The 18,436-nt window shown below is 39.6% G+C and overlaps 1 protein-coding gene across 1 annotated transcript in view; it reads left to right on the forward strand.

Annotated features, from left to right (window-relative positions):
• The first annotated feature begins 997 nt into the window (after window positions 1–997).
• Window positions 998–18,436, forward strand: part of scn8ab (sodium channel, voltage gated, type VIII, alpha subunit b) — a 68,714-nt gene continuing 51,275 nt past the window's right edge. Inside the window, exons 1-2 of the mRNA XM_066664136.1 lie at window positions 998–1,106; window positions 9,417–9,754. Coding sequence (XP_066520233.1) covers window positions 9,473–9,754 — 282 coding nt within the window. The 5' untranslated portion in view covers window positions 998–1,106; window positions 9,417–9,472. The remainder of the gene's footprint in view (window positions 1,107–9,416; window positions 9,755–18,436) is intronic.

Genomic DNA, 18,436 nt, shown 5'->3' on the forward strand with positions numbered 1-18,436 from the left:
GTCTCAAAGAATGCAAAAGCACTTTGTCTAGAACAGCACTATGTAAATGTAAATATATATATAATTCTTTCTTTTTCCTTTTTTCATCCTCATATCCACTTAACACCCCATCACTGGCCTGAACTTCAAGGTTAACTAGAATGCCCCTAGAATTTCTTCAACATATGGACATGTTGACAAGTTACTAAACTTGACTATCATTGGAGGGATGGTCTTTAAGCATTGGGTGTGGTTATTACTGTCATTCTGAAGACACTGAATTGGACAGTTTTGGAAAGCACTGTGCGCAGCAGGTAGTGTGGGTTCAAATCTCGCTCCGGGTGACTGTGAGGACTTTAGTGTGTTATCCCCGTGTCTGCATGGGTTTCCTCCTGGTGCTCTGGTTTCTGCCCATGCTCCAAAAACACATGTCGGTAGGTGGATTGGTGACTCAAAAGTGTGTAGGTGTGTGTGTGTTGCCCTGTGAAGGATTGGCGCCCCATTGTTCCTGCCCTGTGCCCAATGATTCCGGATAGGCTCCGGACCCACCACAACCCTGAACTTGATAAGCAGTTAAAGAAAATGTAAAGTGTGACTCTTCTTTGCCATATATATATATATATATATATATAGCCAACATTACATGTAGTTTATACTTTGTGTATTAAAATATGCAGTTTTCTGCACACATTTTCATTTCTGAAATCAACACGTCATTTGACCAGACGCGCCCAAATTTTGTCTGTGAATGACTTTATGTCAAAATAAAATGATGAAATGTATTCTTATACCCAGTTGCCCCTACTGAAAAAATGAGTTGACTAAACACTTGACTAAACCCAGCTGAGACTGCTTTAACTGTTCCGGATGACCGAACACTAGTTATTGTCCTTTGATTCTGATGCCTGAAGCGTCTACAACTCTTCTCTTCGTTGCTGTGCGAAGCGGAGTGTTTGCAGACGCTCCCTAACAGTCTGCTGAGAGTCATCAATTATGCAGGCTCTCCGCGCGCACTGCCCAGGAAGATAGAGCAGCAACAATATGGCGACATCCGCAGTTTCTCCCGGCTCCACTCCGCATCCTTAGCAACGAGGCGGCCTGGATGGATCTCTCTTAATGCGGGAGAAGTGAGTAGACTTTGTCGGTTCCTTGCCGTTAGCGCTGGGGTGCGGGGATTTTGGGGCGTCTGCGAGGCGCGCGATGTCTGTGCGCTGGTGCCGCAGAGCAGCATGTTTAGAGCGGCGCCGGAGACGAGCTCAGGGCTCAGTGCCAGGGAAGCGCTGGGAGAACAGACAGGACATTAAAGACAGGCGGAGAGCTTTAGTGCATGCTGCAGAGGCAGTGCATGAGCAGGGGATGCGTCTCGGAGTGGACGGTCTTCATGGAGGGTGTTGGCCTGGCGTTCGCGCTGGAGAAGGATTGACATTAGCGTGGAAATTACGCAGACTGTGGGACAGGCAAAGTCGGGGCTGCTGCAAACTTTGGCGCATGCAGAGAACACTTTGCAAAGAACAGAAACACATCAAGATCAGGAGGAAAGACATGCATCAATTTCATTTGACGCATGACAGTGTTATGCAACGCAGTATACCAAAAAAACTCTGGCAGATACCTCTCTCTCTCTCTCTCTGTCTCTCTCTCTCTCAACACCCCCTCCACACACACACACACATACATACACACACACACAAATACAGCATCCCTCCTCCCTTTCAGACTCTCAGTCAACCTCGCCATACTTATTTGGGCTCGGGATAGTCGTGAAAACTGTGGGGGTGGCACCACCCCACGCCCCCCTTCCCTCCCCTCCCCCACTGTTGGCACTGCTGGTGCCTGATACTGCGGGCTAAATGTGGGAGAGCGGGGCAGGTCGCGGGTGTGGTGCTAGGGCGCACGAGCGCATGACACTGCCCTGTTCTCGAGCCAAAATAAAGTGGTGTGTGTTCATGCCAAAGCGCACATGGAAGGTTTGCAGAAGCGACAGGGAGAGAGATCCCCCCCTCCCTCTCCCCCTCCTGTAGCACTGGGTTTTCTCCGTGATTGGCTGGTCGCGGATGTCTCGCAGCTCCAGCGGCTGAGCTCGTGCCTCCCCTCCGCTCCACTGCAGTATTTTAGTCCAGAGGCTGTGGCCCACGCGCCGGAGCCTGTAGCTACACACACAGCATTGTTGTATGCAGTGTCAGGACATGGTGCCATACATGTGCCAATATACTTACATGTATCATACCTGTTTCTAAGTATGATGCTGAAACTAGCACCTGGGTTTCCACACAAATGCCAAGATATTTGTCCTGGAAATATATTAACAACCTCACCACACACACACACACACACCCACACACACACACACACACACACAAGCAATCCGGCCTCACGATACCTATGGGGACGTTCCATAGAATTGCACAAATCTTAAAAAAAATGGCAAATAGTCTTATTGATTTCGAGCACTTCCTAAACGGAAGTGAGTGGGAATGAGTGAGTTACAAGTCAGCTCCATGCGTGCACTTACGACAAAACAAGGCCGACGTTAATAACCACACGCCCATTATTCTGCTCCTTTGTTCATCCAAGAGAAGTTGAAAGCAGACCAAGGAAAGCCACCCTCACCTGTATAAGATCACATGTTGTCCTTTTATTGTAAGGACATTTGGTCCTCAACGAGGTAGCAAGACCAGCATACACACACACACACACACACACACACACACACACGCACTCAGCCCCACACTTGCTAGGGTCAGCGTTTTCTGCGACGTTGAAGCAGAAGCTCGTCCAGCACTAGGTGCAGCAGGCATAGAGGGAATAAAACAATGAGGAGGGAGGTGTAGTCTCTGAAAGGAAGGGGTTTTGTGCTGAAGAGGTGAAGTTTGTGCTGTGTGCGGTTATATAAAGCGCTTCAGTGGCTTGGCCGTGATGACGAGCGTTTCCCTGAATGACCCGTGGCGGGAGGCGCGAGCTACATATTCTGTCCATTCATGAAGACCGCACTGAAGCGCAATGACCCGCTCACATTCTGCAAAGAGCTGAAAGACGAGGCGGTGCCGCCTGGGTGTGCGGGGCAGGATACAGTGTAGCTGGGGAACCAGACGAGTAAGCGAGTGATTAACTCTATACTGAGGACTTTAAGCTATTCACTGCGCGGGATAAGAGACCCCCCCCCCTCCTTCGCGTCTCTCCTCCATTGATCCCCCTCCCTTACTCAAGAGCAAGAGCATCTCTCCACACGCTGAAGCAGTGTCCGGTGCCGCCTGTGAACGGACTGTGTGGACGGGTTGGTTCCTGTGTATAAACCGCATTGTTGTGCTGTAGGACCGGCGCCGAGAGGCTGAACCTAGCTGCAGTCACTGGCTCAGGACACGAGATATGACATCTCTAAAACACTGGAGCTGTACAGGTCACTGACTGCAGTGAATCAGACTTAAACGCACACAGTAGGAACGAAACCTCTGGAGTATAATGTGGAGTATTTTCACAGTCTGGATGCTGTTGTAACGCGGTGGTTTACCTGGCGCGGATAAACATTAGCGAACACGTGAGTAACGAAGTCCTGGGGCTCTGAAGCAGACTCCTGCGGTGTGGTTGGGAGTGTGTTGGGTCGTAATTGTTTGAATGGCTAAAAAAGTACATCGTAAATACAGAGCAGTTTTAGAGAATAGACTGTTAAAAAAAATAAAATTCAGGGGAAAAATCAGAATACTTATTGAACAAATAAAAGAGAATAATATTTTTTTAATACAAAAATGATCCAACGTTTCCTGAGATTTTCTGTCTGGCATAATAATATTAACATTAATGTATGTAATATATAGGCCTACAATGATAGAATATTAATATTATAAAAAAGGCAGTATTTTGATTTTTAAAAATTATTACGTTTTGAGTTACCCAATTTCCGGGTAAAGGTACCATTACAAGAACAGTTAATACTCATGATCTGTTTTTTTTCTTTCGTTTTTCCGGAAAACTATCAATTTATTCTCGAAATATTTCGTCTTATTTTATGTATTTATTTATTTTAAGTTTTAGTATTGCGGTATAAGCCCCGTAAACCTTGGTGAAGTTGCTGAAGTTCAGATGGTGTTCTTCACCTTGACGGTAGTTCTTTGACATGTCTGTTCTTTCTGGACACTGTGTAAGGAGATTTAGAGGTTGGCTGTGTTCCGTGTGTAACGTGAAACTGCGCGTGTATCGTCTGCTCTTCCGTTTCGCCTGCCCGTGTGATCCTCCAGTGTTTCACAGATTTCTGATGAGCTGGGATTTTATCGCCTGGTTTAAACGGCCTACAGCAGACTGTTCAAGTAGTAGCCTCGCGTGCTTGACGACTTGATGAATTGCTACGTAATTTATATGCGATTGCCTGGCACGTGGTCATGAAAAAATTAGGCTGAATCTCACATGGCCATCTAGGCTATACCTAAATGGGTAAACCGGGCTTCTTTAAGATGAAGTTGGACACGGCTTGAATTATCTTCACAGAAAAGCTTTAAATGAAACGAGGCCCTTTAGGAGCAGCTGCACATGAACCTAAAATGTCACCAGTGGAACATCCATTCATTCATTCTTTGATTCATCTTTTCCCTTGATTCATTTCAGGGTCATGGACCAGTGGAACAGCTTTATCTAAACAGGCAGAGCTCCATACTTTTGGGATGACTTGCATTAATGTTTGTGATGTATATAAATAGACATTCAACATCAGCATCTCACCTCACTATAATTCTCTAATGGCTGAATGCAATCATATCTTTACAGCAATATTTTAACACCTAGTGAAATGCCTTCCTAAACTGTAGAAGCCATTTATGCAGGGGGGACAAATTAGTGGCCTATAGTTAAAGAAGTGGGCTTGGTATCCAAAGCTCGCTGTTTCAATTCCTATAACCATCAGGAACATCCACAGCTGAAGCGCCCTTAATCAAGACACCTAAACCCCAAACTGCTTCCTGTGTGTCGAGGAAGGCCACCCACTGCTTTGTGTGTGTGTGTTCATTGCTCCTATCACTACTATGAGTGTGTTCACTGCCACAGATGGGTTAAAGGCAGAGGTCAAATTTCTTTGTAGAGTTGTACAATGATAATAAATCATGTCACTAGTTACTAATATTAAGACTAATTACTGATAAACACAGATTCATAAGACTGAAAGCAAGTAAAATAAACCCGAATGCCCAAGTTTCCTTCAATTGGATCTGATCTCACTGTTGTCTTTTTTTTTTTTTTTTTGTATTATACCTTCCTGTGGACAAATGTACCTAACTAGAGCTTGGGTAACTGAATTTAATCCAGTGGTTTTCAATGTCTGTGATTAAAGAGTGAAAGAGTGAGTGCAAGTGCAAAGCTTGAATAACAGCTTAGGTGTGGTGGATGTCAGGGAATATATGGCTGATCAATAGGAAGGTGTTGTAGCAGACTAGCCACCAATGGAGAAAAGAGTCTTAATGCAGTATTCCCCTATGACTTATCTCATGTAAAATTAATATATTACTTGAAATAGCTTGGCTACTTCATTTTTTAAGCAAAAGAAGAGATACTTAAACATGTTCAAAATGTATTATATGAACAAACTGCAGTTAATCACATGCAAAACACATTTTATTGTAATATGGATTCCCTACTTTTGTTTAGTTACCTGCTTTTAAGAAAGCCAGATACACAAAGGTGCTTGAAGTGGATATTTGCTATGTATATTGGATTGGTTTTCTGTTGAAGCATATTGTAAAATCATGGCTAATTAACACTGCTAGGCACAGTACAGTACAGTATATATGATATTGACCCCTGGCAAAAATCATGGAGCGTTGTACAATGGGGTTGACCAAATTGTGGCTCATCAGCAGCTTTTGTTTGGCTCAGCCTGTGGCATTCATCTATTGTTTTAAAGTAACTACCTCTGATCATCAGCAACCAAAACACATCTCTGTTCATCAAAACTACTTATTTACCCCTCCCTATACTGCCTTATAAGTGACTTATCACCTGTGTCCTCAGTGTACATGAATCTATGAATATGCAGTTAGTCCCCACCTCCATATTTACTTACTCTAACTTATTTTGGGCAAGACTATTTATACTGTATGTTTGATTTTAGGCCTTGACTCTTCTTTACTTTATAGAATTGAGCTCTCTGCATTCATCTGTATTTGACCAGTAACGGGGTCCATATCAAAAACCAGTAGTACATATTAAGAGTTATTATATTACTTATATTAGCTCATGTTTCAAGACACATAAACTATATGGACAAAATACTGGGACACACATTCTAATCTTTGAAATCAGCTATTTCATTACTCCCAATGCCACAGATATATAAAATCCAGCACTTAGTCATGCCACCTTCCTTAAAAAATATTTGTGAAAGAATGGGTCATTCTGAAGAGCTCATTGACTTTGATACCATATGATGCAACAAATGCAGCAAAGCTTAGATTTTCAAACCTAGATTTTCCACAAACAGCTGTGAGTGGTATATTTGAAAAGTGGAAGCCTTTAGGAACCACAGTATCTCAGCCACAAAGTGGCAGACCATGTGAAGTTACAGAGTAAGGCGCATAGTGTGTAAAAGTTACCAACGCACTTCTAATGGCACAGTTCCAACCCTCTTCTGGCACTAAGATCAGCACAAAAACCATGTGTCTGGAGCCTCATTTCCATGACCAGACAGTGGCATGCAAGCCTTAAATCAGCTAGACTGGTGTAAAGAATGCTGTCAATCACTCTCTTTTGGCGGTCTGATAGACAAATTTGAATTTGGCAGATGCTAGGAGAACATTACCTGCCTGACAACATTTTGCCAACTGTAATGGTTGGTGGAGGAAGAATAATGCTATGGATTTGTTTTGTATGGCCTAGGCCAAACTAAAAAAAGTCATTTTGGACAATTGCATGCTGCCAACTTTGTAGGAACTGTTTGAGGAAGGACCTTTTCTGTTCCAACATGACTGTATCCCAGTGCACAAAACAAGGTCTATAAAGGCATGGTTGAGTGAGTTTGTTGTGGAAGAACCCGAAAGGCCTGACATCAGCTCTGTGAAACACCTATGGGATGAAATAGAGTGGAGATTATCAGCCAGGCCCTTTTATCCAACATCTGTGTCTGACTTTATCAATGCTCTTCTTGGCAAAAGATTTCCATGCACATACTCCAAAATCTTATAGAAATCCTTTCCAGAAGAGTGGAAGCTGTGATAGTGGCAAAGGGGGACCATATTACTGCCAATGGATTTAGATTGGGATGTCATAAAAGCTCTTGTAGGTGTACTGTGTAGGTGTCCTGATATATTTGTTCATATAATGTAGCTTGGAGCCACACTTCGATGTCACATACAAGTGACAGAGTGTTTACTGCATTCCTCCATATACATGGATTCTGTTTATTAATGTAATGAAAGCAACTGAGCTGAAAACTTTTGCCTGAAACATTTCTGTCGCTACAAATGCTACCAGATATTAGATTAGCTAATTATCAATTCTTCTTTCTGTGCTAATGCTTGTTTATTGATGGTTTGCTGAGTAACATCGGTGTTATTCTACATATCATTACTGTCCAATGAAAAACATGAAGCTCTGAAAATAGTACATTTACAGGACAAGGGAAAAACCTTCTTTATTTGAAGTCAATGTAAACACATTTTATTCTGGATTTTGAAGTTTGGAGCATTTCTTTTGGTCTATTCATTATGGAATTTTCATGCAATATTTAGGACAGTGGCTGTGTTCAAATGATGAAGTAAAGCAAAAAAAAAACCAAAAAAAAAAAAACATGACAATATGTTTCTACATTTCTGAAAAATTCAATTACTGAGATGGAAACAAAGCATTTTAGTGTGGTTTGATGTTAAAATGCTCAATTCTAGACATATGAATCAGGATAGTTTACAGTAACCAGACATCCAAGTTTAATGCCTTAAGTAAAAATAAAGCAGTTCATTCCTGTTAAATTTGTCTGTGCATCTTTGCAAACTACTGCATATTATTAAATATATTTGCTAGGTTTGTTTTTAGAAAGTGCAAGAATAGCTTCTGAGTGATGCTGTATGTGGCTTACTTAGAAAGAATTTATATATATCTTGAAATATTTTAACTAGTCAAGCCTAGTTTTATGGCAGAAGGGGCTACTTTCATTGAAAGACTCTACTTTCATTTTGAGCTTGCAGTTTTAAAATGAATGCCTCAACAAAGCTAGCTTGCAAAAAAGTAAAAACAAAACATTGTCAGATTTTTGGTTATTTTTATGAATATATCTGTATTATTAACTGTTTATTGGGAGGAAGTAGGTGTTTCCAAATCAATTCACTGTTACTTTAAGTATAATTAGTATTATATTAATAAGAAAATAATATATATATATTTTTGGTCAAGCCATCAATCTTAAAGCTAGTGGGCATTATTAGATCCAAGCTAGTGTTAGACTGCTGAGTGAATGTGATGTGTAAATCCAAATGCGATTATCTGTTGACATATGGATTTTATCAGCAATAACTTTGTGGCCTTATCTTCCAGTTCATTCTCTTTCTGTCTTACGGTCTGACTCTTTCTCTCTCACTCTCTCCCTCCCTTCGTCTCTCTCCCTCTCCTTCAATCCCTCCCCCGCCCCCCCCACCCCCCCCCCCCTCTCTCTCTCACACACACACACACACACACACACACACACACACACAGAGTGAATTGAGCATCTTTCTGCTTGGTCATCCACTTCTTAATGGATGTAATGAAAGTGTATGTGTGCGCATGAGAGAAAAAAGCTTTGGGGGTGGAGCTTTGAGAGTAAGATTAATGGGGAGTGTATAAAGTATAATAAAGTTTGTAACTCATATGAACAAAGTGCACACGCATCTTAATATGCACATTAATTTGTTAAGGCATCTGAGATATCTTTTTAACAAAAAAGGGTTTATTTATTTTTTACAAATATTATTTTTATTTATTTATTTATTTATTTATTTATGTTTGGGTAGCAGTAGTTGTGATATTATTCATGTTACTCATCACACAATTAGTCTTTTATCAAGAGAACCCTCAATGACACAGTCTCACCCTGTATTGCAGTTCTGGTTGGTATGTTGAGCTAAAGAAGCTACAGAAAGAGCACAGAGCCTCAAATAAAGCATTATGGCACAGTCTAGCTGGAGGGGTAATTTAGTACATTATATAAATAATTAAACAAGAACATGCTTCACCTGCATGTGCATGTTCAGCACAACACAACGTATGTTGGCTAATATCCTTTGTTGTTCACAGAACCAGTTTCATCCACTGTTTCACTGTGAATTTAATGTTCTGTTCTACTCTTTGGTAGATTGTCTTGTTTTGGAAAAAAAAATGAAAACAGAAAAGTATGGTTATTATATACTGTAACATGTGCAATAAATAAATAACAGTGTTCTTTTTCCTTTCATTTTTGTCTACTTCTGCTACCCATATACCATCAACAGAACTTGCTGTGCTTTATGGCTTCTAAATAAAGAGGGCTCTGCTGCAGGATGACAATATGGCTGCGCCGCTGCTCGCACCCCCAGGCCCTGACAGCTTCAAGAGGTTCACACGAGAGTCTTTGGCCAACATCGAAAAGCGCATCGCAGAGGAGAAGAAGAAGAAACCTGTCAAGCCCAGATCAGACAGCAGTCACCGCGACGATGATGAAGATAGTGGCCCTAAGCCCAACAGTGATCTGGAGGCAGGGAAAAGTCTGCCCTTCATCTACGGGGACGTCCCTTCGGAGATGGTGGCAGTGCCACTGGAGGACTTGGACCCCTTCTATCTGAACAAAAAAGTGAGTGAGCTATCAGTGCCTGACTGTCCTGACATGGTCCCTCTTCCTCTTTCAGTTATAAGATTTGAATTTGATAGACTACATTCAATTGTTTACAAATTATTTATTTTCAACAGTTTAAAAATTAACCTACACCAATTCTCCAATATGGGAAAACAAATATGGATATTGATTCCAATGCATCACAATTGGAATATGGTAAAATGGTAGGAAATGAGACTAGATCCACTGAAATAACATTGCAGAGAATTTATAGTGGGTTACAAATGCAGTAAATATAATATAAAGCAACTTTTGCATATTACTCCATATATACATAGTGTTGTGAAAATGTATTTGCCCCTTCATGATTTCTTATTCTTTTGCCTGTTTTTCACTCTTAAAATTGCATCAAACAAATATTAATATATTATAAATAAAATATATTAAATATTAGCCAAAGACAACCCAAGTAAACACAAAATGCAGTTTTTAAATGAAGGTTTTTATTATTAACAAAGAAAAAAAAAATCCAAACCTCCATGACCCTGTGTGAAAAAGTCTTGCCCCCCCACACCTGCCACACCTGTTCTCAATCAAGAAATCACTTAAATAGGACCTGCCTGACAAAGTGAAGTAGATCCTCAAAAAGCTAGACATTATGCCAAGATCCAGAGGAACAAATGAGAAAGAAATTAATTACGATCTATAAGTCTGGAAAAGGTTATAAAGCCATTTCTAAAGTTTTGGGACTCCAGTGAACCACAGTGTGAGCCATTATCCACAAATGCAAAAATGTGGAACAGTGGTGAACCTTCCTAGGAGTGGCCGGCCAACAAAAATTACCCCAAGAGCGCAGCGACGACTCATCCAACATATCACAAAAAAACCCCACAACAACATCCACAACAACTGCAGGCCTCACTTGCTTAAGTTAAGGTCAGCATTCATGACTCCACCATACAAAATTGGCCTGCATGGCAGAATGCCAAGATGAAATTGAAACTGTTGAGCAAAATGAACATTAAGGCTTGTCTCAATTTTGCCAGAAAACATCTTGATGAAGACTTTTGGGAAATTACTCTTTGGACTGACAAGACAAAAATGGAACATTTGGGAAGGCGTTTGTCCCATTACATCTGGCATAAAAGTAACACTGCATTTCAGAAAAAGAACATCATGCCTACAGTAAAATATGGTGGTGGTAGTGTGATGGTCTGGGGCTGTTTTGCTGCTTCAGGACCTGGAAGACTTACTATGATGAATGCAACCGTGAATTCCGCTGTCTACCAAAAAATCCTGAAGGAGAATGTCCAGCCATCTGTTCGTGACCTCCAGCTGAAACAAACTTGGTTTTCTGCAGCAGGACAATGATCCTAAACCAATCAGCAAGTCCACCTCTGAATGGATGAAGAAAAACAAAGTGAAGACCTAGTCAAAGGCATGACCTTAAAAAGGTGGTTAATTCTAGAAAAACTATTCTGTAAATATGAGGGTGCCAAAATTCCTCCACAGCGCTGTGAAAGACTCATTTTTTGCTGCTAAGGGTTGCCCAACCAGTTATTAGGTTTAGGGGGCAAACACCTTTCACCATGTAGGTTTTTTTTTTTCTCCCTTAATAATAAAAACCTTCACTTACAAGCTGCAGTTTATGTTTACTTGTGTGTCTTTGACTAATATTTAAATTTGTTTGATGGTCTGAAACATTTAAGAGTGACAAACATGCAAAAAAATAAGAAATCATGAAGAGGGCCAACAGTTTTTCACACACATATATATATATATATATATATATATATATATATATATATATATATATATATATATATATAAGTACTCTGCAGACGTCTTTGGCACCTAAGGAAATTATATATATTTAAACTAATGCCTTCTCAGTAAGTGTGGTGCTTGTATAAATTTATATATTATAACAGTGAATACAAAGATAAATAATATAAGGCAAAATAGAAATATAAGATTTTTTTCTCTATAAAGTAGTAGGTGTGAGTGAGTTTGAAGAGCAATGTATTGTTCAGATTCTCCTTGATTGCATTAATTTGTTAAATCAACAGTACACATTATTTAAAATCATTATTTATTAACTAGTAAAACTAAGTATTTGAATGATAACCTCAAATAACCTCAAAGACGAGGAGAGATTTGGAAAAATTTCAACAAACACATTCACACACATAATACAGAATAACACAGTTACTGGAATAAAGTTATTTGGTCTTATTCTAATGTTGGGCATTATTTGTTGTTTGTTTGTTTGTTAGTTTTAGCAAATAAACACTTACTGCTCAGATAAATAGCTGTTTAAATCTCATAATCTATAGTGCCTACAATTTTATATATATTACTAGTTATTGGATTAAAATATCCATCAAATATCCATCCACCCAGTTATCGTTGCATTCAGATATGTAAATAGTATTACAGTCAAATGTACACATACTCAGTGTATTTGTAAGTGTTCAGCTCTCAGTGTTTGCTAGAGGTTTACATTAGCAACAAGTTTAATTAATTTCACAGCATTTAAGATTATTATAGCATAATGGCATTAGGATTATAATAGCATGAGACTCTAAGATTACAAACGCATTGTAGCATTAAGATTACAGTAGGGTAATAGAACAGAGGTTGGTGCCCTGCAATGAACTTGTCCTGTCCAGGGTGTGTTTCGCTCTTGTGTCCAGTGATTGGACAGTGAAGGTCCCTGCCTCTTTTATATTCCTCTTGCTTGACTAATGGCTGTATTGTGGAAGTAACAGAGGTTTTGTCTCTTTGGTGTGGTGTGTTTAGTCAGATACATTCTGTATGTAAATGTGGGGTCTGTAACAGAAGTGGTGCACTGGAACAGTTAGTGTATGTCTTAACTCTAGCCTTAGCTGCGCTAAAGAGAAACTTAAACGCATGCAAATTAGCACAGTGGTTTTGTGAATCTTAAAGCAACAACAGAAATAAACAGCTGAACCATTACTGTGTAAGCTTGGGGAAGGAAGGATTTGCTAAAAGCTCAGGAAAAGAAGATTTGTTTCAGGACAGAATAATGTGCTCATAGGGCAGGCTAACAACAGCTGACTGATAAGGGTTCATAAATCCTCATAAGTGTTTATGTGAACAACTGTAGGCTTCAGCACGAGTTGAAGACAGCTTTAATGTTGTAACTAATTGTGTACTAAAAGAATGCAATTCTCTCATTTCTGAAAATTAAAGTGGTATGGTCTATGTATGTTATTCCATCACATTCAAGAAAAAATATAAAAATCATTAGGCGCTCTTGAATTAAGAGTGATATGCCATGATTAAAGGATATTCTCATTCCCCTGTCATTCTATTCTAATGGATTCTATGGGTTATTCCTGCAGTATATAATTTCTGAGCATTCAGAGTTTTTGTGAATGTTCTCAAGTTCAACGGTTGAAATCAGTCTTTTCACTATTGGCATGGTCATTTATCATCATTAGGTGTGTGCAAGATGTACAGAATACCATCGTAGCAATATTTTAAACCCCTATTTGTTCAGCTCTGTTCATCACAAGACACATATATTTTTGATATCACAATGACATATATATATTTACCCATATGAAACTCTCTATGAAACAGTTTCAGAGGAGTAATGCTCTGCCATGACATTGACTGCTTATTTTGTTCATGATATGTCTTCTAGCAAATTAAAATACCATATGGGCATATTAACAAAATTCAAAATGGAGTAACTTAAAGGGGTCTTTAAATAGCTATTACAAGTGCAGTGTATTTCTGTCGCCCTCCTAGGGCAGTCTGCAGAGGTGCAGGCAGCAATAAAGCGAACCCCTCAGCTGAGAAGGGTATCTTTGCAGGCCGGAGGAACATTTTTACCCCTAGGAGTTCAATTAACATTTAAACATCTGGTGGAGGGCCAGAGACGCGAGGGGGTTTTGGATGTGGAAAAATTTAATTATGCATGCAGTGCAAATCTGAGGGATTTTATTATTATTATTATTATTATTATTATTATTATTTTGCAGGAGCTATGAAACTTAATAAAGGTACCATGAATAGTGCTATATATATATATATATATATATATATATATATTTTTTTTTTTTTCACAAATATGTTGAGGGAAAATGTGAGTGGCTGAAGGCCCACCGTGGCAAGTTCAGGGTATTCCGTCTTCCTGCCTTCAGAATATTGCCTCTATCTTTCTTTGATCAATTCAGTCACCACATCACTTGCCTGTACCATCCAGTTAAGCTTTTTTAGCTTTTTATTTATTTATTTATTTATTTATTGCTGAGTGCCATAATTTGTGCTGTGTTGTGTGATGTGTTTCACTGTTGATTTTCTGTAGAGTAGTGAAGGCTAGTCAGTTAGCGCGTTTGGCTGTTAACCGAAAGGTTGGTGGTTCGAGCCCAGCCAGGGATGTCTACGGCTGCATTTTGCCCTGTGAAGGACTGACACCCCCTCCAGGGTGTATTCCCACCTTGCACCCAATGATTCCAGGTAGGCTCTGGACCCACCGCGACCCTGAACAGGATAAGCGGTTACAGACAATGAATGAATTAATGAATGTACATTGTTCTCCAATTTACTCATTACCAGTTCTAGTGTTTAGCGGGACCCAAGTTGAACCATATTACCAAGCCGGGGAATGTGGGGTTTCTGCAGTGATATTAAACTTGGAGAGGAGAGGTTCTTAGTCAATATGCCCCATTATGAACAAGCAGACAATGCTCTATAATCCTGGGGTGGGCGTTGTTTGTTATGCAAATAAAATAAGTACTTTATTTATGTAATCAGCTGCAAGAATCGGTTGTCTCCACTAGCTGTGTATCTGGCATCAATTTTTTTAGTAAAAGGAAAGTCAGTGTGCTTAATCTGTGGAGAAGCCTTCACTATTCATTCATTCATTCATTATCTGTAACCGCTTATCCTGTTCAGGGTCACGGTGGGTCTGGAACCTACCTGGAATCACTGGGTGCAAGGCGGGAACACACCCTGAAGTGGGCACCAGTCCTTCACAGGGTGACACACACTCACACATTCACTCACACACTCACACCTATCCACCAGTTCACCTACTAATGTGTAGGAGAACACAACAAACCCCTCACAGACAGTCACCCGGAGTGGGATTTAGAGGTATTAATTAATATTTTGTTTTGTTCTATTATTGGCTCAGGGCTCAGAGGTGACCAGAGTCCAGTTTTCACTTTGGTATTGCGATGTGTAATGAAATATGAGTATTTATTAGAGGCAAGTGTGAACTCAGCAAAAATCTCCCTCTCTCTCTCACTCTCTCTCGCTCTCTCTCTTTCTCACATTATTTATTATCTCTCACATTTCTCTCTTTCTTTTCATGTCTGGGTTTTGCTTTGTCAGGCTATGTGCACACATGAGGAAAACCTCCAATCACTTCTGAATCTGTCTTTCCTTCTTTCATTCAATTCTGTCTCTTTTTTCTTTTGCATTCATTCAGCTATGTTGAGACAGTTCCGAAAGATGGCCACTTCTCTTCTCTTCTCTTCTCTTCTCTTCTCTTCTCTGCACCATGTAGATTTTTCCACTTAAGTCAATATAATTTCATAAAATATAATATTATTAATAATAATAATATTAACTGAAAATGTTTTGTTCTCTCAGTGATATCAGGTATTGAGTTTAATTAAATCTCTCTCTCTCTCTCTCTCTCTCTCTCTCTCTCTCTCTCCCTCCCTCCCCTCCACCTCATTGCCCTGCCCTCTCTGGCTCTCCTCTTTGAAGACAATGAAATTTTCAGTAGCTCTGCAGCAAATCACTCACACTATTAAAAGGAAGGAAGAACAGATAGGCAATTGTGTGCCTGTGTGTGTGTGTCTGTGTGTGTTTATGTGATTGGAATGATTATTAATATGGCAAACCGTATCTGTGAAATACAGTGATACTGATACTGAAATCTAATTATTAACATCCTCATACAGTTTTCAGAAATGGGTCATGGGCAGATTCATTTATATTATGATAATTTTACTGATCTTACCTGATTCAAAATTAGATTTTCTGTTTTGAAATTAATATAATAAATATTTTATTCCTCATATAAATGAAAAATTAATGTGGATTATATATCCATCATGCAAGTCAATTATTGATAAATTTGTTATTGATTCACAGATGGAATCAAGTTATTTTGGCCAGTCTGCTTTGCAGTTTATGGTGTAAATAACCTGAGTCATTTGCACTCAAATTTGATTGCACCAGTACCAGAATTACAGCCACTCTCGGGTGTGTAGAGTAGCCTATATCTAGAAAAAAGTGTTGTTAAACATAAAGGCACCGTCGCAAAAATGATCTTGAGTAGAGGTAGAAAGTAGCAGCTCAGGAAAGTACTTAAGTACTGAAGAACTCATCGAACTGCAGTGGAGCTTCTTAATACATTCAACATCTGTCAGCATTGGAACAAAAACATTTGTATGATTCCTTTGGATTCTATTCCCTTCTTGTACTAAATTAAATGATAAAAAAAAGCTGAGACAAATCACAAAGCAGCATAGAACTACAAAACATAATGGGAAAAAAAAATACTGTATAAATGTATTATGACTTTAGCTAATTACTGAAGATCTGCTAGAGCTTGTGTTTTCTTTAAGCCCACACAGTGTGAGCTTAAAATGAACAAGGACACACTGTGCACCTTTGAGGAACATATTGTTTAAATGTGTGAGTGAGAGTGTGAGTTATGAGGTGATTCCTCTGATCCTTGAGGTAATTTTGTAGTCTAAAAAGGTTTGGACTGTGGAAGTCAGAAGACAATTTATCTGTTAAGAAGCATTGTTGCTGTGATCATTGATTGTCTACATTGATGGTCCACGTGTGATCCATTACTGTTTTTTTTTCTTGTAGTCTTATTTCTACTGGAATGCAAATGTGATTTGCTGCTGAAGTTAAGGTTGCTATCCAGTATCTAGGGCAGGGAAAAGGAAGGAGAGATGGCTCTGCAGCCCTCTCTCTCTCTCTCTCTCTCTCTCTCTCTCTCTCTCTCTCTCTCTCTCACTGTCTCTCTCTCGTTCTCCCTTCTGTGAGTAAAGCAGTATTGTGAGTGTGCGAGCTTGAGCAAGCGAGAGGAAGCCCACAGTCTGTCGCAGTGTGTGTGTGTGTGTGTGTGTGTGTGTTTGGAAGAGACTCTGGGGGAAGCCAGTGCTCAGTATTCAGTAACACACAGAGCCCTTGCTGGGCTGTTCACAGCTTTTTTCTCTTTTTTTTTTTTTTTTTTTTTTTTTTTTTTTTTTTTTTTTTTGCAAATGTGACAGCCTTTAGGATTCAAGAGTTTCAGTCATTTCACTGACAGATGTCTTTTAATGGAGGACATATTGCACTCTGTCTGGCTCATGAGTTTTGCAGTTTATTTAAACGTGTTGTGGGTTTTTAATTACACCATGGCAAGGAGACAAAAGGCAAAAGCTAGACTTTACCCAAGGAAAGACTTAAAATATATTAGGCAAGGGATGTGGCAAGGAGAAAAGATGGATGGGCAGACAAAAACAGAAAAGGAGGGAGAGGCAGAGATGAAGGGAAAGAATTCACTCTGTCCTGCCTCACACTGCCTCCTCTATTTTTAATCTAATTAGATTTCAAGAAGATTCTGGTTCTACCTGGGCCACTATGGTGTTTTCCCTGAACGCATGCAGCTGTTCACTGTCCACTAAGCTGAAAGAATCGATTTTATAAAGAAATTTCAGTTTAAAAACTACAATTGTAAACACAGCCTGCATGTATTAAAAGGGGATATATTACTCTAGAACACAAAGAATGCAAAATGTACGTATTTGTGCAATATCTTTCAGAATCAACCTGTTCACTGTGAAGCTGTAACCATCATTAACTGGCAGTTGTTCACAATATGCTCAACATTCAGTCATGAAAGGGAAATAATTCCAATTTAAATTGCAGACACATTATTGATAAAAAAAAAAAGCAATTAGATCTTTTCCCCAAATTCTTCCACTTTAACTGTTCATATGTCCATGTCGTCCACTCCAATGTTTCCTATAGAACAATCGCCTTCAGCTGGCACAGTCTGTGTGTGGTGTGAAGAAAAGTTTAATTTCAGGTTGTTTCAGAGAGGAACAGTGGAGGTGAGAATGTGGTCCAAGTGATTTTTTTTCTACAGTAGGTGGAAGTATGTAGACTCAAGGGAGCATTGCAGTGCTTCTCTCTCTTCTCTCTCTCTCTCTCTCTCTCTCTCTCTCTCTCTCTCTCTCTCTCTCTCTCTCTCACTCTTTCCCTCTCTCTCTGGAGTCAGCATTTCCTGCTCCTGATGGATGGTGATGTTAGCGGTTAGCGTTAACGGTAGTGTTACTGTCTGACTTCCAGTAAGTGGTGTGTGTCTCTTTGCCAGAGCACACTGCGGCTCTCTTACAGTTATTAACACAACACATCCATGGTTAACAGCTGGTCAAGTGTTCCTCACAAGTGACCTTGAAATAGGTGGATAAAAGAAGTAAATTGCCTCTCCAAACAGAAAATATAAGCTGTTCATTTTGAAGTATTTTTCCATGTAGCCCTTTGTAACTGTATTGTTTCTGTGATTTGTTTTTCGTGAGAGTTCAATCAAAAATGCTCTTTACACTGAGTAAAAAAAAGAGTTCAATGAATAGTATTTTATCATGTTTTTCTAGTGAAATGCTTTTAGAAATGCTGAATCTTTGTAATTACATTGTGAACTGTTTATAC

Source organism: Hoplias malabaricus, chromosome 3 (genome assembly GCF_029633855.1).
Source record: "Hoplias malabaricus isolate fHopMal1 chromosome 3, fHopMal1.hap1, whole genome shotgun sequence".
NCBI classification, from domain to species: domain Eukaryota; kingdom Metazoa; phylum Chordata; class Actinopteri; order Characiformes; family Erythrinidae; genus Hoplias; species Hoplias malabaricus.